This window comes from Rhopalosiphum maidis, chromosome 2, assembly GCF_003676215.2.
Source record: "Rhopalosiphum maidis isolate BTI-1 chromosome 2, ASM367621v3, whole genome shotgun sequence".
Lineage (NCBI taxonomy): Eukaryota > Metazoa > Arthropoda > Insecta > Hemiptera > Aphididae > Rhopalosiphum > Rhopalosiphum maidis.
This window is the reverse complement of record NC_040878.1, coordinates 13,894,750-13,918,512: the sequence shown is the minus strand read 5'-3', so window position 1 is coordinate 13,918,512 and position 23,763 is coordinate 13,894,750. Positions and strand designations below refer to the sequence as shown.

Sequence of the window (23,763 nt, the reverse complement as noted above, 5' to 3'; positions counted from 1 at the left end):
GGTCTTCTAAACCTCGTTTTATTTTTAGATTGTTATTTTTCCGTAAAACCGGTTGCACACCGATAACGTGTGTGGAGCCGCAGACGGCAGACAACACCAGTGCGTTGTTTACTTGTTTATATTGTATAATGTATATCTTAGTACAGCAGTTTCAAACTGCTCAGGCGAAAGGGCTTTTTCTGTCTTTAAAAGAGTAAAATCCTATTTGAGGTCAACCATGAAGCCTCCTTCAAAGGCTGAACGCATAAGCAATATTTAGTATTGAAGCAGAATTGGTTGAAAAATTAGATTTTAATGATACTATTAACACAGTTGCCCATCAAAAAGCAAGAAAAAGAAAAGTATAATGGTTCGTTATTTTTTATAATATGATTATTTTATATTTATATATATATATATATCTAAAATATATTTTTTTTAATTTTAATTTTATGTTTTTACTTGTTTTCACATATTATATACATGTACATATTGATGTGGCTAATAAACCTAAATTAATGTTTTACTATTTATTCAAGTATCGAGTAGAGAAATGTGTACAATATTTTTTTTTAACTGAGGAAACCAAATTTTTTACTGCCTATGGGCACTGTAGATCTTAATCCGGGCCTGACCATGAGGAAATCTACTCGTACATCATACTTTACAATAAATTGTAAGTTTATGCTGAACTACTAGAGTATAATGTTATTTATTAACTACACACAAAGCACGGTCCAATTCAAATAGGTAATACAAGTAAATTATATTAATTGTTACTATTAACTATAGGTGGATATACCTATATCCACGTAGTAAAGCGGTACTTTTAAGTAAATATTTTGACGTCTCTGATGAACTGCGATTGCTGACGTGCGTTGTATCACATGTCCCGGTCGTTATCGACCATTCAGGGCCTTGATCACTATGCACGTGAAGATAAGACTCTCGTTTTTTATATCGTTCGTTTCAATCAAAATATTATACACATATAACAATACATATATACATGTTATATAATATTTATATAAGTATAGCTTAATAGTGTAACGGATGCACGCACGCGGTTCCCGCATCATCGGTACACTCTTTATCGCGGTTTACTGTACATTCAATGAATCTCGTGTGGAACCAAAGTGCGCGCCTTCGTCAAAAGTCCCGGAACGTCCATCCAGCGCAGACATGAGACCCGACAGTAAACTCAAACTAAAATCAGAATGCTTCGCCATCAACAGGTTACAGCTGTTGGAATACGAATATCACACTGCCCTCGACGACCTTAAAAAAGTGCGTAAATCGATTAGCAATTACATTTATAAAATATATTTGTTTATTTATAATATTATGTATGATATAAATTAATAACCGTAAATAGTGTTAAATGTTAAAATGTATCAATACCATAACCTACGTATGGTCTGCCTCAGTTTTATTTATTATACCTATAATATTCAGTTTAAGTTAATAAAAAAAAAAAAAAAAAACAATACTTATTACTTATTATTGTAGCTAAATAATATATCTTGTTTTGTGATCTACGATAATAATAATTATTGTATGATAAAAAATGTTCGTGACCATACTTTAATATAATTTACAATATTCCGCATATCATATTTATACCACGCCTAAATTAGGGGTTGGTCGAAGTATTTTAAGTGACCATCGATTATTTAGCGAAGTAAAAATAAAAAATTGATATTTATTACCCAGTTGTATTGTAATGGGTTCTATCTGTGTATCTTCGTTTAAATTGTAAATTTATAAAACTTCATATGTAAATTTGTACGGTTATCAGTTCATCACACATTTTTAGAGAATTAAAAAAAAAGTACTTATATTTATACAGCTCAAATTATATCTACGAAAAAATAATAAATTTAGTTATTTACTGTATAAAAAAACAACTTAAAATTCAACTTATTAAATACCAACTCGAGCACTAGAATACTTACTGAAATCACAGAAAAAATAATTTTAGTTAATTTTAAATTGACCAATAACAATACTAATATTATTAGTAAGTATTAATTATTACCACATAATTATATCCACTGATTATATATATTTTTAACTAAAATTTAACATATATTTTAATCAAATTTCAAATCGAATTGTTTTACTTCTTATAATATTGTTCTGATGCGATTTACAGTTATAGAACATTGTGTAGGAATTAGGAAACATAAGGTGTTAAGGTAATTTACATACATTTTATATATAGTATTATTTTCTATGTTTTGTTTTTAAGGCCCATTATTTTTAAATTGGCAATTAATTTAAAATGTGTAATCACATGATGTTGATGGAAGTTTTCATATTTTTGGTTGTAAATGGTTGTGAATTAATTACCCAATGCTAGAAAATAATCACCAATAGCTATAGACGTTAAAGTAGTTCTGAATTCAAAATGAATTGTAATATAATATTAAATTCTTAAAAAATCAAAAATCTATTTAGTGATATTTAAAATATACCGTTTTAATAATTGTATTTAAATATGAATCTAATATCAAGTTATGTAAACTAAGTAAAAACTTTTGTTTACAACATAACTACAACTTCGATTGCAAGTATATATTTTTTTTATAATATTAATTCAATACAAAATATTGTATTCGAAATCGTATTTACATATATTTATTTACAATATGTAACGATTGTAACGCATAATATGCTAATATTTTGTTTTTTATTTGAAATAAAAATGTAATGTTTATTTGTCATACCTAGTGATAATATTATGAATTATTCTAAAATGATTGATTCGACGTTGTTTAATCAAGCATTTCTGTTAACAATGCGCATTATCCTTTAAAATATAATATTGTTGTGGAAAAAATAAAATTAAAGACTGATGAATTTCTATTAAGTTTTCTCATAAACAATTAATATTATATTAATACATCATCTATACAATAATACAGTAGGCACTATTGTGCATTTGTATGATTTAAAAAAATATGAACTATTATTTTTTATAACTTTAAAATGTGTCTCCCCCAAGTCCCCATGTACTGTCTTCACGAATAATTCTGTTACCTTTAAGTTGGTTAATATAACTGGTGAACTAAGTTTGCTATTGACGCACTTATAAGACGGCTGACAAAAACAACCTGTGCGAATGAAATATAGAATATATTGTACTTGTGTTTTGCTTGGAACTGGTAAAATTAATTCGGATAATTCTTTCGATAATTTATATAAGTTTCTTAGAATTACTTATAAAGGGCACCTCATGTAAAAACAGTTTTTATCATTACATTTTTAATGGTCATTATAAAATTATATTCTATAGACCAAAACACCGCGTGTTGACGCGATAAATATGGACTGATACAATCAAATACAAATAAATATCAAAGCGATATATATATTTTATTACCAAAAAAAAAAAAATGTAACTTTTGAGAGACCCTTTTAGCCTGGATATTTTTGAATGGATAATTATTTAAATTATGTTATTTTATATAAATATTATAACATATTTATTATCAGTGACGTTTAACGGTAAAACATGACGGGTATATGAGTTCAAACATGTATATAATATTTGTTATTGTATATACGCGTGTCATTTGAACTTCGATTTATAGACTATAGTGATTATTACTACCGTTATGTATATTATATATGCATGTGTATGCGTATTTCAATGTTTGTTTATTGTCAACAACCATTGCCGATGTCGATTACTCGAATACGTCTGACGGCGGAAATAATAAATACGGTGGAATTTTTTTTCGACGGCAGTGTTCAAATCATTTAAATAATAGTCTACGCGTCACGAGTGACTACCCATCTTTGAACACTGCAATAATTATAATTAATTATCACGATAAACCTGTTATCTAGTTTTGCTAGAAACTAGGTACCGCTTACGTTTATATGTTGTCCGTTACAAAAAAATTATTTTCAAATAATCAATGTTGAATCGTTTGATACGATTTTGAACATTATAATTTTCTATTTTTAAATACATACATCACAGGATTAAACATCATATTTCTTAATTATTTGTTTTATTATCACCAAACTTGTATAGGTACTGGAAGAAAGAGTTTGAAATTGCCCCTCCCCCCCAACACTTAAAATGTTTATACTATAATTTTAAGTTTGTATTTTGTATTGGTTTGCATAATTGATTTATTATACTCTCTACAACACCTTCCCTCTTAAAAATAGTTGTTTCTGTTTACTTATACCTCAATAGCTCAATGCCAATATATAATTTTTTAGCTAAACCAACATTTTATGAATTTTTTCTTTGAATTCATTTAACATATTCACTATTTAGTTCTTTTTTTAACTAAGATTAAACACTATGATGCACTTTTTGATAAAAACCAAAATTAGAAACAAAAGACAATTTGCTTGAAATTACTTTTACAATTGTAAATTTTGTTTTGTAGAAAAAAAAACAAGCATTTAATTATCAAGTAAACTGTCGCTAATAGGTGACTCTTTAATCAACCACTTTCGTGCTTTATTTACTCTTAGTATATAAAATAAAAAAGCTTATTACAATTTTTGTATAAATTGTTTATTTTAAATTTAAAAAAACAAGCACTGTCATACAAAATACGTGATTAAATATAATTTTTTATTTGTTAATAAAGTTAATATTTTTAATATTATTCTAAAAAGTTAAAAATATAAAAATTGTTATTTTATTAAACACGTTATTCGATAATACATTTATTTACTTAAAATTAAAAAAATATATGTAATCAGAATAATTTTATTATTTTTTCATTGCCTCAGTAAACAATAACATTATTATAATAGTAATTTTTGCTATGAAAATACAAACTATATTTATGTTTTTATAACTTAAGCTGAACTTTATACCTATTCTAAGTTCTACATAATAAAAGAATAACAATTTATTGAAAATACGGAAGCAATAATAATCCTATTAATTTTATTGTAAATAAAAGCGTACAAAAATAATTGTTTCACCATATTATAATTAGTATTTAGTAAAGTTATAAATAAATAACATTTTTTCTTAAATCATAATGTCTATAATTAACTGTCTTCTTTTAAACTATAATAAAAAGATATATGATAACAATGAGTTTCGAAATTTTTGTATAAATCAAATTATTTTTTATAGCAAAGATCATAATGATAACTCATAATATAACAACCGATAATACTTATTACAACAACACTTATTGTAGGTACATTACATTAACCTTTGACTTTTGAGTATCATAAAATATGATAAGCTGATAACTTATGTGATATTACTGAATATTACCAAAATAATCAAAAGGTTTTCAAAACGTTGTGTACTAAGAAAAGTAATTCAAATGCAGTCCCCGTGGCTTCATAAAATTAAAAATATAAAAAACTGTTATGTAATTTATTATAGTTCATAATATTGTAATATTTATGTATATTATGAGTTTCAACTCACTTTCAGTATTCTTAAATTATTATCTAATTCTAATACTTTGTTAAATTGTAACGTTTAAATAATTATTAAATTCACGTCAAAATGTAATCACCACTACGGTTTTTTATTAGTATTATCTTACTTGAGTATTGTTATATAGTTTTAGTTAAGTAAAATTATTGATCTTTAAATCTTCACGGTTAATTACAACCAATTTCAGTTTTGGTTTATTTGATACATTTTACATACAATCAATAATATTCTTAATTATTATAAAATAATGTCAAAATGAATTATATGCAATACAACTATTTATTTATAATCGATGTAAATAGTGTTTCAGTCATGCAGTATTTATATTCTTATTTAGGTACCTACACACATTGAAATACGATAAAAACCAATAATATTCTAGTAAATGTATATTATTACAAACCAAAAATAATGAAATTTATTTATAAAGTTATTTTTCTGACTCAGGATCAAATATCCTTCAGTATTCTCTCAGACGTTTGCCTGCCAGTTTCACTGCTGATCCTCATAGTAGTTTGGGGTTACCAATTGAACGCCATGACCATAGACACCGATAGCGGAGACAACCGTACTATGTTACTCGTGTGTGGCATTGGACTCATCGTGGTCTCGGGCACGGCATGCGTTTACATCGCCATACGAACCTCAGTTATGCGACCGGAAGTGGAGGTGACCACTTTTCTCCAGGGAGAGGTAGTGATATTTTAAAATTATCAAAATATTACTAAATTATTGTATAGGCATGTGGATAATAAAATAATTATTACTCCGCTCAAAATAATTTTTTTCTCTCATTGTTGAACTATCATATTAATAGTTAATGGATTAATATTATATCCTGATAAACATTATTATTTATTCATGTGGTGTCTTAAAATGACATGTTATTTTATATTATGTGGCGCAATAAGGTAGGTTAAAATTGTACAAATAATAATCTGAGCATGCAACAAGAATAACCACAACAAATATATTATTTATATTTATATACATTATATATATATATATATATATATAATACATTTTCGATTTCTTATAAAATTATTTTACGAATGATATTTTAAATGTTTTGATATAAAAGGATAATTATAAAGGATACCTTAACTATATTAGACTCTTATATAATTGTATTTAAACATTGATATTTTAATAAAATATTTAGAATGAAATTGTAGAAAACCCAGTTATTAAATTACTATCATGTTATAGTCATAATATTTTGGTATCGTTTATTTTAATAAATTAAAGATAAATTCATTAGTATGTATTTAATAACTATTACATATTTATAATTTATATCTATTATATTTTAATTTTCAGATGAGACCTTTACATTCTGAACAAAAAAGATCTCAGTGTTTTTACTATCAAACTATACCTGGCATACACAGGACTGATAAAAAATCAACCGACATTTTTATTGTGTAAAACATATCATTTTTTTTTTATGCGTTCATACTTAGTCATTTTTATTTATAATATTTTAATAGAAAGAATAACATATTTTTTAGTAAGTAAGCTCAATTATATTGTCTGTCTAACATTTTTATATTTGTATGTAATATTATTTTATCCCGAAAGTTCGTAATACTTGTAAACTAATCAGTATTATTACTGAACCTATGTGTATTTATGTGACTTTCAGTTAGTTTATAGATTTTTTTTATATATAAATAATATTGTACATACTATTTTAAATTTATGTAAATAAAATGTTATATTTTAATAGATAAAATTTATTTTTTATTCTACTTAACAACATTTGCTAAATCTATACGAACATTAATGTTATAACAGTATGGTTTTTTTTATTAAAATATAATATTATACCACGATTTAATGTACGGCGGTTTGTATAGGCAGTTTTAATACATTTGTGAGTAGAAACCAAAGTTTACAATATTCAAATCGCGTAGTTACACGGCGCTTCACTTATGTTTATAATAATAATGTTCCGACAAAATATGTCGAATATTATAATAATTTATACTTGTCCTATTCTATTTTTTTTAGTTACTTTTAATATTATAAATTGATATTAGTAATAAACTAAGTCAAACTACCTGGTTTTAGAAAGAACACTGAGTAGTGATCGCGAGTAGTATCGATAGGAGATGTATATTTTTCATAGTTTTTGGTATTATGGCAGGTATACGTACTATCCATCTACGTATGACGTTTTTAAAAAGTTGGTGAATAAATGATGCGGGACCTGGTGGCAGTATTGTGACAAACAGTTCCCACCCGTTCCTTGTTTTTTGGAAAGAAAAACGAATTAACGTATACGTACTTTAATACAATTATTGTATTCGATATATTAGATAGACGAGCATAATAAAAATCTTATCTTGAAAATGTTTTTTTTTATCACAGTATAACTATACATTTTATGTCAATATTCAATGAAAAATTAGTATGCTTCTATATTTTCATGCTGAACGCGGTACAAATAAATGTTAAATATTTTTGTTGTCAGCGGTTTTTTTTTTTTATTATTACGTTGCGATTGTATTGTATTAATAAAGGATGATGTTCAATCGTACAATAAGTAATACAAAACATAATTATATACCTTGTATTGATTAATATAGGTAAACTCCTGCGAAATAGAGGTCACAAATATAGTATAGAACTAAAATGTGTAAAATAGTAAAACTTTAACTGTAGTTGAACCACAAAATATAAAATACACTACCAAAATATCGATTTCAATAACTATAAAATCCTCAGTAAATAATTTACTCGCAGAAAACTAATGATGAAACAAGCACTAAAAACTGTTCTGGTAATTTGAACAAAGAAGACGGTTGGAAGATCTAAGCTAGTATTCTGGAAGTTAGTTAAACTATCTTAATATATAACATGGATGAACAGAAAATCATTGCAGAAATAGTTAATAAAGCGGTACATCAAAAACACATGAATGACGTGACTGATAGAATTCTCAAAAATTTCTTGGGAAAATCTAACAGCTAACATAATATTTAAACAATCGTTGCTCGATTTCGATTTTAGAGAAACATAACATTACTTGCGTTGGATTTTATCAAAACACACCTATTAATAAGAATACGCACACTCTGCTCTGGTCGAAATCCGAAAATGGTAAATTATTTGTTCGAATTATAAACGTGCTCGATGTCGATATCGAGAACGATTACCATTGTGAAAACGTCAAAGACTTATCATTCACGTGTTCTACTTTTTAATCACACCGTATACATCATAGCGGTAATATGGAACGGCCCGTAGTATGTTATATTGAACACACGAAAAATAAAAATCGATCGACGAATGGCGACAGCGTTACGGCCTGTAAGCAGTCTGTCTGGCACCGTTGCGGGCGAACGATCACACGATACAATAATATTATTATTATATTCTATTCGGGTCGGCTCAGTGTACACAAACGACGTAGCAGTGTTATTTTCGAGCTGTATATCTACTGGTAAGTGCACGAAAAACGATAACGATATTGTGATACTTATCATTAATTTATGTTTGCGAATATCCAAAATATCGGTGGTTATCTAGCTAATAATTTTATTAATATTATTTCGTGACATTTTAAATGTAATTCGTTTCTGGACTGATAACGTAAGTGTATTTTACCTTCAGTCAATTGAGGGTCACGGTCAGGGTTGTGATCGTAGTAATATTATGTTTATTATTATTTTCTCGCGTGTATTCCTATTGATCGCGTCATTTTAATAATATGCATATATTATACCTGTTACAGACTGTTTTATCGTTGTACACTTGTACGATTAGATTGACTCACCAAAAACGAAACATTTAAGTAGGTAACATTTTTCTCATCCATATCGACCTTGAATGTGTAAAGCAAATTAGTTGTTGATGCCATAGCCGTATGGAAATAAAAGTACAATAATATATATTTTAAAAGAACATTAAAACACATATGCATTTTTAAAAACGTAACTTTATTTTTTATTTTAAACGGTTTTGTAAAATATTAAATTTTTTTCACTGCAGATAACTGTTTATGTGATTACTTCTTATGTTGATCTTAAGTCAATTTTTATTTTTGTTGTTTTCAAAAATAATGCTAACAAATATTTTTAAGTAATAATTTTTTAATTCTTCGATTGATGCTACATCTTATTATAAACCAATATTTTCCATTTCAATTAGTGTAAATGTAAAAGCAACTTATATAGTCATGACATTTTTTTTAAATTAATTAATACGATAACATACACTATAATACAAGTATTTTGGGCCACAAATAAGTTTTTACATTGTTCGTTATGTTCATTCTATTAAAAAAATTATAAGGATTTTTATAAATTAATGTTGCGTGTAATATGGATGTTGTGCAAAAAAGCTTTTAATGTTATTAATTTTTTTTAGCTTCCTGTTTATTTTAGATATTTTTGCATCCTGAAATGTATTCACTAGTTTAGTTAAAAGGTTTCATAGATATTTTTAGCACTATTTAATATTCTATACAAAGCTTTAAAGACTAAAGTTTAGATAATATTACACTTCAGTATTATCAATTCAAAGTTAAAAGTCTAATTACTCTATTTCTTAATATTAATATATAATATTACGTATGATAATATACGTGTATGTAGTCATGTAGATATAGTATCTATTTTAATTCATTCAGTTCACCGTTTATAAAATGAATCATAATTTTTAATTTGTCTTTACGGTAGTGAGGTGTATAACGATTATTTTAATCTTTATAAATTATTAATAATTATATCATAATAACTGACCTAAGACTATTTTAAATAACATATATGATTATAATAGTTTATGAATTTTTTTTTTTAGATACCTATCTGCTAAATATTTTATTTAACTTTACCGGTTACGAGTTTTTAACACCATAAATATAATATTTTTAAAATATGTATAAGTTTCTCGTCGTTGTGTTGGTGTAACGCGAAATACATTTCGTACAGCTGGACCGACAGCTTCGTGTATTTTATAAGTATGTGTCACTGGCGGATTTCCAAGGACATTCATAACACACTCTTCTATAGAACGAAATATATATATAAATATACACCGTGCACTACAAATCTTTAAGCTTAACATATAAGTTGCGTACAAACATATTGTTCATTATTCAATGCAAGATCGTTTTTATTCCTTTATAATATGTACTCACTTACAATATAATGAATAATAATAAATATTAATTTTTATTTATGGGCACATTGTATTGATATAATATCTAACTTAAGTATCGATTGACAATGAATTTTGATGTATCATTTTTTTTTCAATATTATTATGAATTTATATTAATAGAGTTATACTTTATGAACTACTTTTAAGTCGACCAAATATTTAAACACATTATGTTCTTTTTTCGTTCGATAAAACCATAGAGTGGAACTCGCAGTTTGATGTGTAAACATTTAACCAATGAATGCTATGAAATTGTGTTATGTACATTAATTATATATATTTTAATATGTGCTAATAAGACTGGTGACGTTAATACAAACATGTTTCTTCAATGACACATATTACTTTATATCTATCAATGTTGTTTATAACTATAAATACATAATGAACCTATATGTATCATTGAAATATATTTTGTTTGTCATACTTCAGATAAAATTATACAGTAATATTTTGAACTTAAACATCAAAGTAAATTTTATAATTAGTATGAACTATTTGTCAACCCTATAATATGTATTTTGATAAAAAGATAAATACTTAAAAATATTAGGTTAACCATATAGAAGTGTTTAAGTGTGTGTTAAAAAGGGAGCAATGAAGCGATTGTCATTCCCCTCAACAATTTTTTTTTTTTTATATAATACAAATTCACTGGGTATAACTCATAATTTTAATATTTAATTCCATATTGGATAAAAAAAAAGTTGATAAATACTACATATTATTTAAAAAAAAATCTTAAACATTTATTAATTTATAACAGTTAGGTCATATGACGTTTAACTAATCTTAAAGTTTATTTTGTTTTCTTATAGATACATATAAATAATAAGTACATGCGTAGGTTGTAGTTAACAGTCAAAAATATACACTGAATATCTCAATATTATATTTTATCGTATAGGTATTATAATATTATATAGGTACATTATATTTATTTAGTTCATCACGTCATGCTTAAATTTTCAATAAACTCCTAAAACTGAATTTATTTCAACTCACTCTATCATTTCAAAAATAGTAAATAAAATGTAAAAGCATCTTTAGAGATTAGCACTTTAAATACATTATATTATTTTAATGCTCGTTATTTAAATTTATGAATAAATAAACACCCGTCAAAAAACAACTTTCATGAATAAAGTATAGAGATACATTTTTAATTATTTTCACTTAAAATTATTAATAAAAATTATGTTTCTCTTGTTCGTATCATATATTATGTTTCAAGCCTGCAACGCGACAAACATATTAAATGTAAACAGGAGACTCAAATTTTAAGGCTCATCATTATGTGGTAAGTATACTGGCGGTGCGATATAATCTGAATATCTGATGTTGAATTTTATAAGAGTTTTGATAAACTATTATCTCGAATATCATTCATCGTTTAAATTAAACACTATTGTATTTATCCAGGACATCATGCATGCATTGTTTGAATTCTTATATTAACTAAACGCATAATAATGCGACCACGAGCGAGCCCTCTGTACACAATAAACGCACACCGAACGAATCAATTAAAAATAAATTTGTGATTTAAGGACGCTCCTCTCATTGAAAAAAAACTCACGTATGCAATACATTATAACTACCTATATAGACGGAACGTTGTATGGCAGATAGCGTATGTTATTATTATTATTATTATGTTATGCTACTATTTCACATTTTCTCGTCGAGAATGTTACTCTGAGAGGGGAGGCGGCGCAATCGCCTGTGGCAAAATATCATCACGCTTTTTTTTTTTTTACTATCGCCGCGATGACTCACGCAAAATTTTATGCCGACAGACGGCAAACATTGTAATGCGCTCGCTCAGTTCGTGCCGGCCAGTTAACGAGTTAACTATACAATAATTGAATATACATTTTATTATAATATAATGTAGGTACCTGCGCTACGTACAATTATTATATTGTTATACATTTTTTTTCTTCTACGTCACTTTGGTAATTCATTTTCATTTTTTTTTTCGTTTTAGAACTCCGTCGACGACACCAACCACCCGATATCAACATGACCTACTATACGACTAGGGTAAGTCGTTGTATTATTATTATTATTGTCATCATCATCACTATGACAGGCGTAAATAAAAATATTATCATCGCCGAAAACCCCGAAACGGATATACGATATTGCCGTGAGAATCCATCATAAGTAATTATTAGGGGCTACGTTTTAGAATTCACGAATTACTTGCTTCTTTTTTTTACCGGGACGGGCGCATCACTTTATTTAGATACTGAAAAACAAACGTCTGTTGAGTTCGGTAAATAAGAACCAAACATACTCCCGGTAGTTGCAATGATGTAGTGTGTGGGTTTTAAATATATCACGACTCTTATTGTTATTTTTATTTTTTTATTTTTTTTTGTATAGTGCACTCCCACGGTCCGCCCGGCACCCGATTTCGATGCCGAAGCCGACGCAGCCGTCCTTAGAACAGCCATGAAAGGATTTGGTACTGACGAGCAAGCCATCATCGACGTGCTGGCAAGACGGTCCAATACTCAGAGACAGGAGATCAAAGAAGCTTTCAAGACACTCTATGGAAAGGTACTAAATATATTTAACCAATGAAAACATATTATACATTTACATACACTCTTTTTATCTGTGCATAATATATACAATATATTTAGTACATAGTATAATAAAACGATCAAGAGAGAGCGTCGAGATTATGCTGCGTGGTTTACTCGTTTTCGGAGAAAGTCTGAGAAAAATCGTAAAATTACGTTACTGATTCATCATCGCGCCTTCATCATAGTGCGGTGTGGAGCGTATTATTAGGCGGAGGCGTTAAAAATTCATGTTTCGATCTTTGAAAGTTTAGCATGCATATAAGCGTAGTGTATACGATCGATCGGATATCGCTAGTGGTCAGTTTGACCTTTTACATTTTTTATTTTTTTTTTTAACCACCAGTTTCATAAACGCTATAATACGACATTGCATATTGTACTATATATAATTTAACACAGTATACATACAATGAACAATGATAACAGTTACAACATTTATATTGTAATTGCACACTCTAGCACTATTAATACTTATATTCGTTTGCTGCGTGTTTTGCGATAATGTGAGTAAACCGATTATTCGGTTGACTTTCGTTTATGTAGGAGTGCACTGCCCATAAACAAATTAACCGAGGTATTGAGGTACATATAATCTCTATGTATGTGTATTATTACTTTGATTACCTATGCTATACCGTGTAAAGCAGTAAATGGTACCTACAAAATATTGTGTATCATTTGATTTATGTAGATTTTTGAGTTTTTGAGTAGATGAAATAGAAAATGAATCCAACATCGCCGAATACCGATGTTTACATTGCAATTATTTTACAATTATAGTTTATGGAGATAACGCATACAATATATATTAGTGTATAATATTTCTATTCGACGAGTATTGTGGTTTTGTTACGACGATAATTTATATTTGTGGCTACCTATTATCGCTGTATAGGTTTATCTACATGATGTTAAATATAGGTACACAATAAATATTTTTTGGTAGGTACACGGGAAGAGATCGGTTGCGGTAATGCGGTGGGATATCGGAAACGAAATTCAAATTACTGTATTGGCATGCATGATAGATAGTTCTTGAATTATAGGGGGTGGGAGTACCCCTTCTTATAAATAAAAATATTTTAGCGTACGCCTTATGATTATATTCAATCAATAGGATATTTTAATCGTCAGATATGCACATTATTTTAAATTTTTACATATTTTCTTTTCTATTTTTTTTCAATTGAAACACTAACGTCGGGTTAAAACAATAAAACTTGAAATCTTTATATCATATTATATATTTTTTTTCAGTTCCAATTGAGTTATTTCAAAAAAAAAAAATCGGTTACAGTTTTAAAACTACAGAATTACGGTTATTCTAGTTTAAGTTTCAGTTATAATTTTACGTTCATTATAGTTCGTTTAACTAAAAATTCAAATAAACGTTATAATTATACTACTGACTAATGAACCACTATTAATTATTAAATTAAAATTATCTGAAATTTAATAATTTCTGATAAATCATACAATTATCAATAATACAGACGTTATGAACTTTGAAATTGAAATTATAGTAATTCTATATGGATAAAAAAAAGATAATATTCGAATTTAGATGTATTTCTTCTTCTTTAAATATTTGTTTTATTATATATAAATAGTTTACATAGAAAGATATGCTTATAATTCAACAAAATTATATTTAATTATTTTAAGTATTCTGTATTTAATATGTTATCTACATTATAACATTTTTATTTTTTCCCTAATGTAATGTATTTTTATGGTATAATAATATAATCACAGCTAGTTCGCTCAAGAATGCATCGTTTATATACATATCATTATATTATATCTTTGTGTAGGTACTATACTGTAACTGTGCCAAGGACATGTATTCAAAAGATAATTATAATGTACGTACTACGCTTTTTTCTCTGTAGGATTTAATCGACGATCTGAAGAGCGAACTCGGTGGGAACTTCGAGAACGCTATTGTCGCTCTGATGACCCCGCTTCCTGAGTTTTATGCCAAGGAGTTGAAAGACGCCATCAGTGGTGTGGGCACCGACGAAGAGGCTATTGCCGAAATCTTGGGCACGCTCAGCAATTTCGGAGTCCGCACAATTTCCGCTGTCTACGAAAAACGTAATAATATATTAGTGAATCTGTATTGGCTATACTCGACTCAAATCGAGTATCAGTAATGATATATTCTGAATGCACGGCATTACCTAAGTCATATTTATTTGTATCGTTTTACAGAATACGGAAACTCGTTGGAAGACGATTTGAAATCCGATACTTCTGGATCTTTCCAGAGATTGTTGGTGTCTTTGTGCTGTGTAAGTAATAACCGTAATATATAAATATATAGGATAGCTTATAGGTAATATTATGCGTCATTAAAAACCATCTTTGTAAAACCAACATAATGATAACGTTTGATATACTTATCGTGCATATAACGAACAGGTGCCTAATACGATATAAAATATCATAGCATTGTTATTCACTGTTCATTATAAAATAATGCTTCAGTAGATACCCATTTTATGGATTGTTTAGTAAAAAAAATATACTTGGCTCTATCACCTATTTGATTTCCGATGTATACGGTGTGACCGGACAATGATTGATAATTTTATAAGATCTACTTAAATGGTATGTTATATGTATTATAGGTTTGATTTTGTTAGAGAATAAAGTAGCTATGTATTTAATAAAATGTCACAATTTAATACTTTATTTCCAATAACACATACTGATATACGTTTCACAGTCGAACATATATATTTATGTATACATACCTATATATCGGCACAATGGTAACATATTTATATATTGGTGTGAAAAGCTAGCTTAATTTACGTGATATTGTTGCAGACTACGGGTGTTGAATAATACTGCCGTAGTAGGTACCAACGGAGTTGTTAGTTGTATATTATGTAATGATTTTACTTGCACTATTGTGTACCACATAAATATATTTAGTGTTGTAGTGTATTTACTGTTAATATAGTGTCGTTAGGTAACTGTAGAAAATATAGCAAATATCGATCAGTAATCATCATAGCATTACGATGCCTTAGCATGATAGTCTTGCAATACATGACATGTAATTAATTATTTCGTATAGAACAACGATATGAGAGACTTGATGTGATATTAATTATTCGAGTGTATGCCCACAGTATCCAATTAATTGTTATTATGTTACGTTTCAGGCCAATCGCGATGAAGACGTGGAAGTCGATCGTAGCGCCGCGGTTGCGGATGCTCAGGCTCTTATCGATGCAGGTTTGTAGTTATCCGTTAACTTACTGATTTAGTGATTTGAATTAATTACTTATGCTATATCATGGTTATAACTCATAATTCTGTTTATATGCGTTTAAACATCGAACAACCGTAGTAAATATACAATAGTAATAATTACCTAATAATAATTTTAAAATAAAACTTGTGATAAATATTGACATGTTGTTCACATTTTTTAGGCGAAGCTCAATGGGGCACGGACGAGTCAACCTTCAATTCGATTTTGGCCACTCGTTCTTATCCACAGCTTAGAGCCATTTTTGAAGAGTACGAGAACCTCTCTGGCAAGGACATCGTGGAGACCATCAAGAGCGAAACTTCCGGCGCCCTGGAACACGGTTTCTTGACCATTGGTAAGTATTTACATTTCCTCTTTCCCTGATCAACACTGTTAAAATAATATTATATATTGTTCTATATTATATTATTATTACCTATTGTGTCGGTATTTGGTAATTTTGAAGTTTTCTCAGATTTATAACTTGAAGCCTTACCCTGCATGCGTTGTTTTAACGGAAAATAAATATCTTATCATAATTAAATTGATATAATATGATATGTACAGTGAAAAGTGCCAAGAAGAAAAGCGACTACTATGCCGACCAATTGGAAGCCTCAATGGCTGGCTTCGGCACTAGCGACCGTCAGCTGATTAGGATCATCGTTGGCAGATCCGAAATCGATTTGGGAGACATAAAGCAGTCCTACGAGAACATTTACGGTACTCCGTTGGCCGACAGAATCGCCGTAAGTTCGCACAATATACAATTATATTATTATACAACGCATTTTATGTACCAATGTGTTCTAATCATGGATTAAGATACATTTATTTTCATATTATACATGCTCATATAAAATATTGCTAACAAATAGTGTCTATGATACACCTAATAATAATAATAATAATATATTATATTAAGCACACGCTATTTCCGTAAAACGCAACAATTCACTGGTATAAGGTACTAAGATACATAATATATAGGTACCTCGGTCGCTGCAGTTGTCTATTAAAAAAACACGAATTATTTTTGGACATCCAATATTAGCTCCCGTGGTATACAGTTCGATAATCATCTATGTGAAGTATTATATTGTGTGATCGGGCATTAAAGCGATACAACCGGTATACCAGTTTTTCGTATAGACTGTGTAAATATGGAATAATTATAATTATAGTTAATTAAGTAATTGATGCGCGTGAAAACAGATAGAGTGACTAATAAGTACATATGAATAAAAAAAAAAAACTGTAATCGAAAAAAAAACGTTAGAGTTTTTAACATTAGATATATTAGTTAATTAGTTATATTATTCTGATACATAAAAAAGCCTACAACTGTGCATGACCAACTAAATTATTATAATAGTCACATTGTAACATACCTATTGACTATTATATAATATAATCGATGGAATTGTAATTGTATAATAAAAAATATATTTTCTTTTTTGCTTTGAACGTGTCAAGTACGGAATCAATTAACTGATGATATTATATTCTACGCGTTTTGCGAATTGTAAAGCTAATAATTCATTAATAAAAATCGCAATACACAGCTCAAAACTTTAAAGGAAATTTTTTTTTACTTTTTAGAATCCTTTTTACCATTGAATTAACCACATGATTACACCGATCCATGCAGTAAACAAATAATTAAAACGAATAGCAGACTAATAGAGTTCTATAATGTACATAATGTATTATTCTATTCAATTATGTTATTCTATTTTCACTCACAACACTATAGCCCCATTAACAAACGAAGAATTCGAAAATACTGTTCACTAACCCGTAACTACCTATATAGCATTCGTTTTAACATCGAAATACTACAAATACAGATAGCTTTTTTCGAGATCGAGTACAATATATTATGTACGTATATTTAATTAAATAGTAATCCTTTTTGTCGATTTTAAATTTTTAAATAGACAACTGCAGCACATTTTAATTATATGGCCAAGTTTATATATACACTAGAGTACTAGACAGTAGACAGGTCGTATCACATAACACCTGGACAATTCATAACTTAGGCATATAATAATACGTATAAGGTATAACATACACATATATAACATGTATTTATTATAACATCGAGCATAAGCCCTTGTAATAATCTTTAACTAAAATATGTAATAACATAATAATATACAAATTTTATTATTTTTATCATTACCTATACAGTTATATAAAAACTAATATTTATTATTAAATATATATTTGATGATCGTAGGTACACGCGATCGAATATTTGTTACTTTGCAAACGTGTTCGCATGTACCTACATTGTTGTACAACTATATTATAATAGTATATATAATACCAATATTTATGGTGTATCGTGCATCGGCTAATAAGGTTTTTTTTTAGGGCGACACCTCTGGGGATTACAAGCGTCTGTTATTGGCTCTCGTGTGCTAATAAAGCTTAGAAATGCATGAGAAAAGGCACTTCAATTCTTGCTTTATACCTGTACCGACTTTAATTTCATGTAAATAATAAACTAGTTAATATCACGATTTTTTATTATTATTATCATTTATACACAATGATTTCAAATAATTATAATTGTTTTATTTGCAATAGTATTTATTATAATCATTTATTATTATTTTTTTCAATAAAGCATATAAACGCAAAACTTAGATTATGTGGACTATGATAATATTTGTTTTTGTATTTATTTTATGGATTAATACTCAGAAACACTTGTAGCATTGTAAAAAAACTTCGTCAATATAAAACGTCACATACCCATATGCATTATACACACTAGTACATATCGTTATCATAATATTAGTCATCCACTTATTTAATACTATAGGTTAGATTAGGTTGATTTTGTCAATGTTTTTCCATTAATAAAGATTTTTTGAGCAGGATATTACGGGATAAAAGTGCAGAACGGAAATTTCGTTTTATATAGTTCAAATTACGTATTTCGTCTTGATGAAAAGTTTTATCTTATACTTAATACTTATGCTTATCTAGTTTTTAAAACTAGGGAAGGTTAGCTAAACCGAAAATAAATAATATTTGATTTGATATATTTTTTTAACATCTTAAAATAAAATCTATAAAATAATATATATATATATATATAAAATAAAATATAAATTGCCTATATGAACCCCTCAACACCCTTGCACAGGACGTTCTCAAAAAATATAAAATATTATACTAAATTAATTTTTTAAAGGTTATAGTTATAGCTAATAATACAATAAATATATATAAATATAAATATATGGTGAGTACCTATTTACACAAAAAATATTCAACTCGAGTTGAAATTTAAAGATTTTAATTTTGTTGGAAAATTTAACATTTATTAAAAATCGAACGTTCTACTTATTTTTTTTTTCATTTTTAGTTCCATTTCAAAATTGTATTGGTAAATTCTGTTTTATTGCATCTTACTTAATGCGCATATTAATGCATTTTAATATGGTACACAATCAACAAAATTGATAATACTTAGTAACCTATTAACTCTAGAAATGTCTAACATCACTAATTCCTTTATTGTAGTAGTGACAACAGTTTTTACTATAACCATGTATTCCAACTGGTATTATTACCTGTTATCGTCGTTCGAAAATAATATGTAGTTGGCAATCATGACATATAACCATATAAGAATAACATTGGACAGAAATGTCGTTTTTACGTATTTATATAATTTGTCTGTTCTCAGAGCGATTGTGGTTCAGATTACAAAAATTTGCTAATCACACTTGTGTCGCAATAATATGCTTTTAAAAAGAAAGGCTCTTTCATTCCACCGTCATCGTGGACGCGCACAGATTACTCAACTGACTATAGTACTACTATCTACTACAACATCAACTGCAACTACTAAACTATTACGTTTTTTTAGTACATATTTTTGTGTCACAAAATGTTGAAATTGTCTTTCTATATAAATGTAATGTAATAAATTTAATTTATTTTTTTAATTAATATTATGTCCACTGTTAAAGTTTTGCATACAGCTATTCAAAATACGATTTCTTCGCGCCACCGTAGAGAAAGAATTTATACAATCATAGAACACTTTATTTTATATAATAAAATATTATACTAATATATTATATATTATATACTATACAGTTATATTATATTGTTAGCTATGCATTATTATTCTGACATATTTTCCTAATTATTATTAATTTTTATTAATATATTATACTTAATTATATAAAATTATTGCTAAATAAAATATTTTGTTTTCGCGTTAACTTATAACGGCTTGTTTATTTTTATTTTTGTATGTACGCAGAGTGATCTTACTTTTTACAAAAGTAAGTTGTTGCACGTTAAAAACAATCACTCTATTATATTTTATATTATTTATTCACTCGCATGGTACCAGCTTAGGTCGCACATTTTTAATATTTAATATTACACATATACTTAATAAATTAGATTGGATAATATTAAGTTGTTTTTTAATCGGATGCAACATATGAGACCATGAAGGCGAGGGCTGTGTGTTATAATACTTAGATATAGATTCTATAGTGTGTTCAATGCAATTAAAATGTGTAAAAGTCTATTACCATATAAGTTATAATCAGTAATAATTATTCATAATATACAGTGCCCTAAATAGTAATTTAATATAGGGGGAGGGAATTAGTCATAGAAATTATATTGATTCAATTTTTATAATTGTAACTGTGTATTAAGTCAATACTTTTAAAATAAAAAAAGGAAAAAACTAATGTCACTGGTCCCTGGCCTAAAAAACTCCTATTAAGTCATTAGGTGTGATAAACACCTAATTCCTTACTGGGATTTCTCGCCAATTTACGTTCCCAGGAATCTTCCAACTCTACTGTCACTCTACCAACCATGGCCCATGACTTACTCTACATACATGTTTAAGGTTACACGTACCAGAAGACAAGTGTGTATTAGGTACTTTTTAAAAACATTTAATAATTATTATATTATATTAAGTTCGTAGCCAAGTCTGTCTGTACACATAAAAAATACAATACGAGTAGGTAGTTAAAAATATTAGGTATATCATTGTAAACGATAAATGTAAAGTGATATAAATAATAAGCTGTTAAGTAAAAAAAATCCAAAACAAAATGCAACCATTAAATATATACCATCATAGCTGTTATTTTGTATTGTGTATGGTATTGTTAATTTTTTGAATAGCTTCTAAATTTTCGTTATATCTGCTTAGTGCTTACATACTGAAGCAGTATGTATAAGTATAAACAATATATGCAATATATTTTAGTATTTAAATAATAAATGTTAAAATTATGTAATAACATAATATTATATAGGTATCTATTTATTATTTTGCACTTATACCTATCAAAAACGATGATAATTTAAAATGTATATATTATACTGGTAAAGTGATGTGGAAGAAAATATCACTGTAATAATATATTATATTAAAAAAAAAATTCTAAATAAGAAGAGTTCAGATAATTAATTGCCTAAATAATGAGATTTTCTGAAAATAATTTTTAAATAAAAATACTACGACTGTTCCGAGAAAGAAAAAATATGCCATTTAATAATAATGATTTAATGTACAAACATTGTAAATAAATCTGCAACTTTGTAGTAATCAAAAATAGAGCAAAGTATAAACGTTGATAAAAAAACAAAAACGTGTCAATAGATAAATATTGAGATTTTTAACTGTGTAGTGTGTACTAAAGATTATATAACCATGATAATAGACTTACAGTTTTTAAAAGTTATATAAGGTTTGAACAACGTTTTAAAAAACGTCTTTAAGATCGGTAATTGGTATATCGTTAATTGTATACACAAGTGATTCACCAGTAGCATACTCACATCCGTTATTCCTTAAATAATACATTTATTCAAATTCTTAATTTTGGAACTTTTTAAGTCTTATGTTTTAGATTTTAAAGGTTTTGCAATTAATGTTTATTATTATTGAACTCAATAGATTATTCCAAATTATAAAACATTGATTTATTGCCCAGTATTAATTATTATGATTTCCAAATGATTTTAGCCTCCCTTCTTGCAAATTTATTATCGTGGACCTATTATCCTTAAAAAAAATAGTTAAAGAAAAAAAAAACTCAAAAAATATAAAATTCAATTTTTATACACAAATTTCATAAAAGTCATTTGCTTAATAATTTATAAGAAAAAAAATAAATAGTAATTTTCATTTAAAAATTGCATTGATATTACCACTCCTTACATAGATAAAAAAAAAACTATACACAATATACAACACGTATTTACCTATACTTAAATAATGTATAATATATTTATGTTATTCAATTTTGTTTTTTAGGACGATTGCGGATCAGAGTGTAAGAGTCTATTGAAAACTATCGTTGATCAATAAACGATAGTTATTTAAATAATATTATATTTTAAATAAAAATAGGTATCTTAATAATATGAGATACTATACCTATTAATATTAGCGCCAGTTCAAATGCTTTTTATAATATATTATTTATTTATGCGTGTTTTATTGTTATCATCAATTTACTTACAACTTATAAGGTTTATACCTGTATTTTTCTACGATATATATTTTATGAATAATTAATAGTATAAGAACAATGCACATTATAATATTATAGTTAACTGATTCACCTATATTGGCTATACCTATTATAATTTTATATTTTTATTTAAATGTTATTTATTCATTAATTAGTAATCATTATACATATTATGATATTATGAAAATATGATTTTTATAACCATGAAAATTCTTTGTAGGTAGCTTTAATAGCTATACCGCTACAGATATAAAATATGTTTTTATAACGATTAAAATATTATAAATCCGCTTATAAGCAGATATGCGAATTGTTTTACGTTAAAAATTATTGAATGGTTCTTATATCTTATTATCTTAAATTTGAATAAGTATATATAGTGGACCAGCGGTAAAAAAGCAATAATATTTTACATTGAAAAATATGTGTCATCCGTTCATAATAATACCTTCGTGGAACTTGAGTAACTAATAAGTACTATTTAATAAAATATGTAAAAATTTTAATTTAAATTTAATATGTTAGGTATATTATATCATACATGCGTGGACGGCGGACGAATGGTAAGTACTAATTAGGTACCTAGGTAAATAATAAAAAAAAAATGGGTTTTTTACATTTATAATAATATAATATAATAAGCCAATAAGGTACTGTTTCCGGCGATCCGAATGCTACTTGTCAGTTAGTACTAAGATGTATTTTTTTTTTAAAAGATACCTGTTTAAAATATTTTTAACCAAAAAATAATCAAAATTTAACGAATTT

The 23,763-nt window shown here is 27.1% G+C and overlaps 2 protein-coding genes across 6 annotated transcripts; both read left to right on the top strand.

The window, feature by feature from the left end:
- The first annotated feature begins 1,041 nt into the window (after positions 1-1,041).
- Positions 1,042-7,013, top strand: LOC113552866. Its single transcript, XM_026955856.1, has 3 exons — positions 1,042-1,266; positions 5,864-6,109; positions 6,737-7,013. Exons 1-3 carry the CDS (start codon positions 1,162-1,164, stop codon positions 6,842-6,844), a joined length of 459 nt encoding a protein of 152 aa, XP_026811657.1. The 5' UTR covers positions 1,042-1,161; the 3' UTR covers positions 6,845-7,013.
- A 1,714-nt stretch (positions 7,014-8,727) lies between these two features.
- LOC113555140 (annexin B9-like) lies at positions 8,728-23,183 on the top strand. Of its 5 annotated transcripts, XR_003405331.1 has the most exons (10): positions 12,376-12,478; positions 12,576-12,631; positions 12,977-13,153; positions 15,075-15,279; positions 15,397-15,476; positions 16,359-16,431; positions 16,632-16,805; positions 17,018-17,199; positions 18,833-18,953; positions 20,160-20,605. XR_003405331.1 is itself a non-coding variant. In XM_026959478.1 (9 exons), the coding sequence occupies exons 2-9, from the start codon at positions 12,611-12,613 to the stop codon at positions 20,211-20,213; spliced, it is 966 nt and encodes a 321-aa protein (XP_026815279.1). In that variant the 5' UTR covers positions 8,728-8,864; positions 12,576-12,610; the 3' UTR covers positions 20,214-20,698. The 5 variants fall into 5 exon arrangements, 4 of the variants coding, with proteins under 4 accessions (XP_026815279.1, XP_026815278.1, XP_026815276.1 ...); XM_026959478.1 differs by lacking the exons at positions 12,376-12,478; positions 18,833-18,953 and adding an exon at positions 8,728-8,864 and having other exon boundaries at positions 20,160-20,698; XM_026959477.1 differs by lacking the exons at positions 18,833-18,953; positions 20,160-20,605 and adding an exon at positions 22,776-23,183.
- Positions 23,184-23,763: the final 580 nt, after the last annotated feature.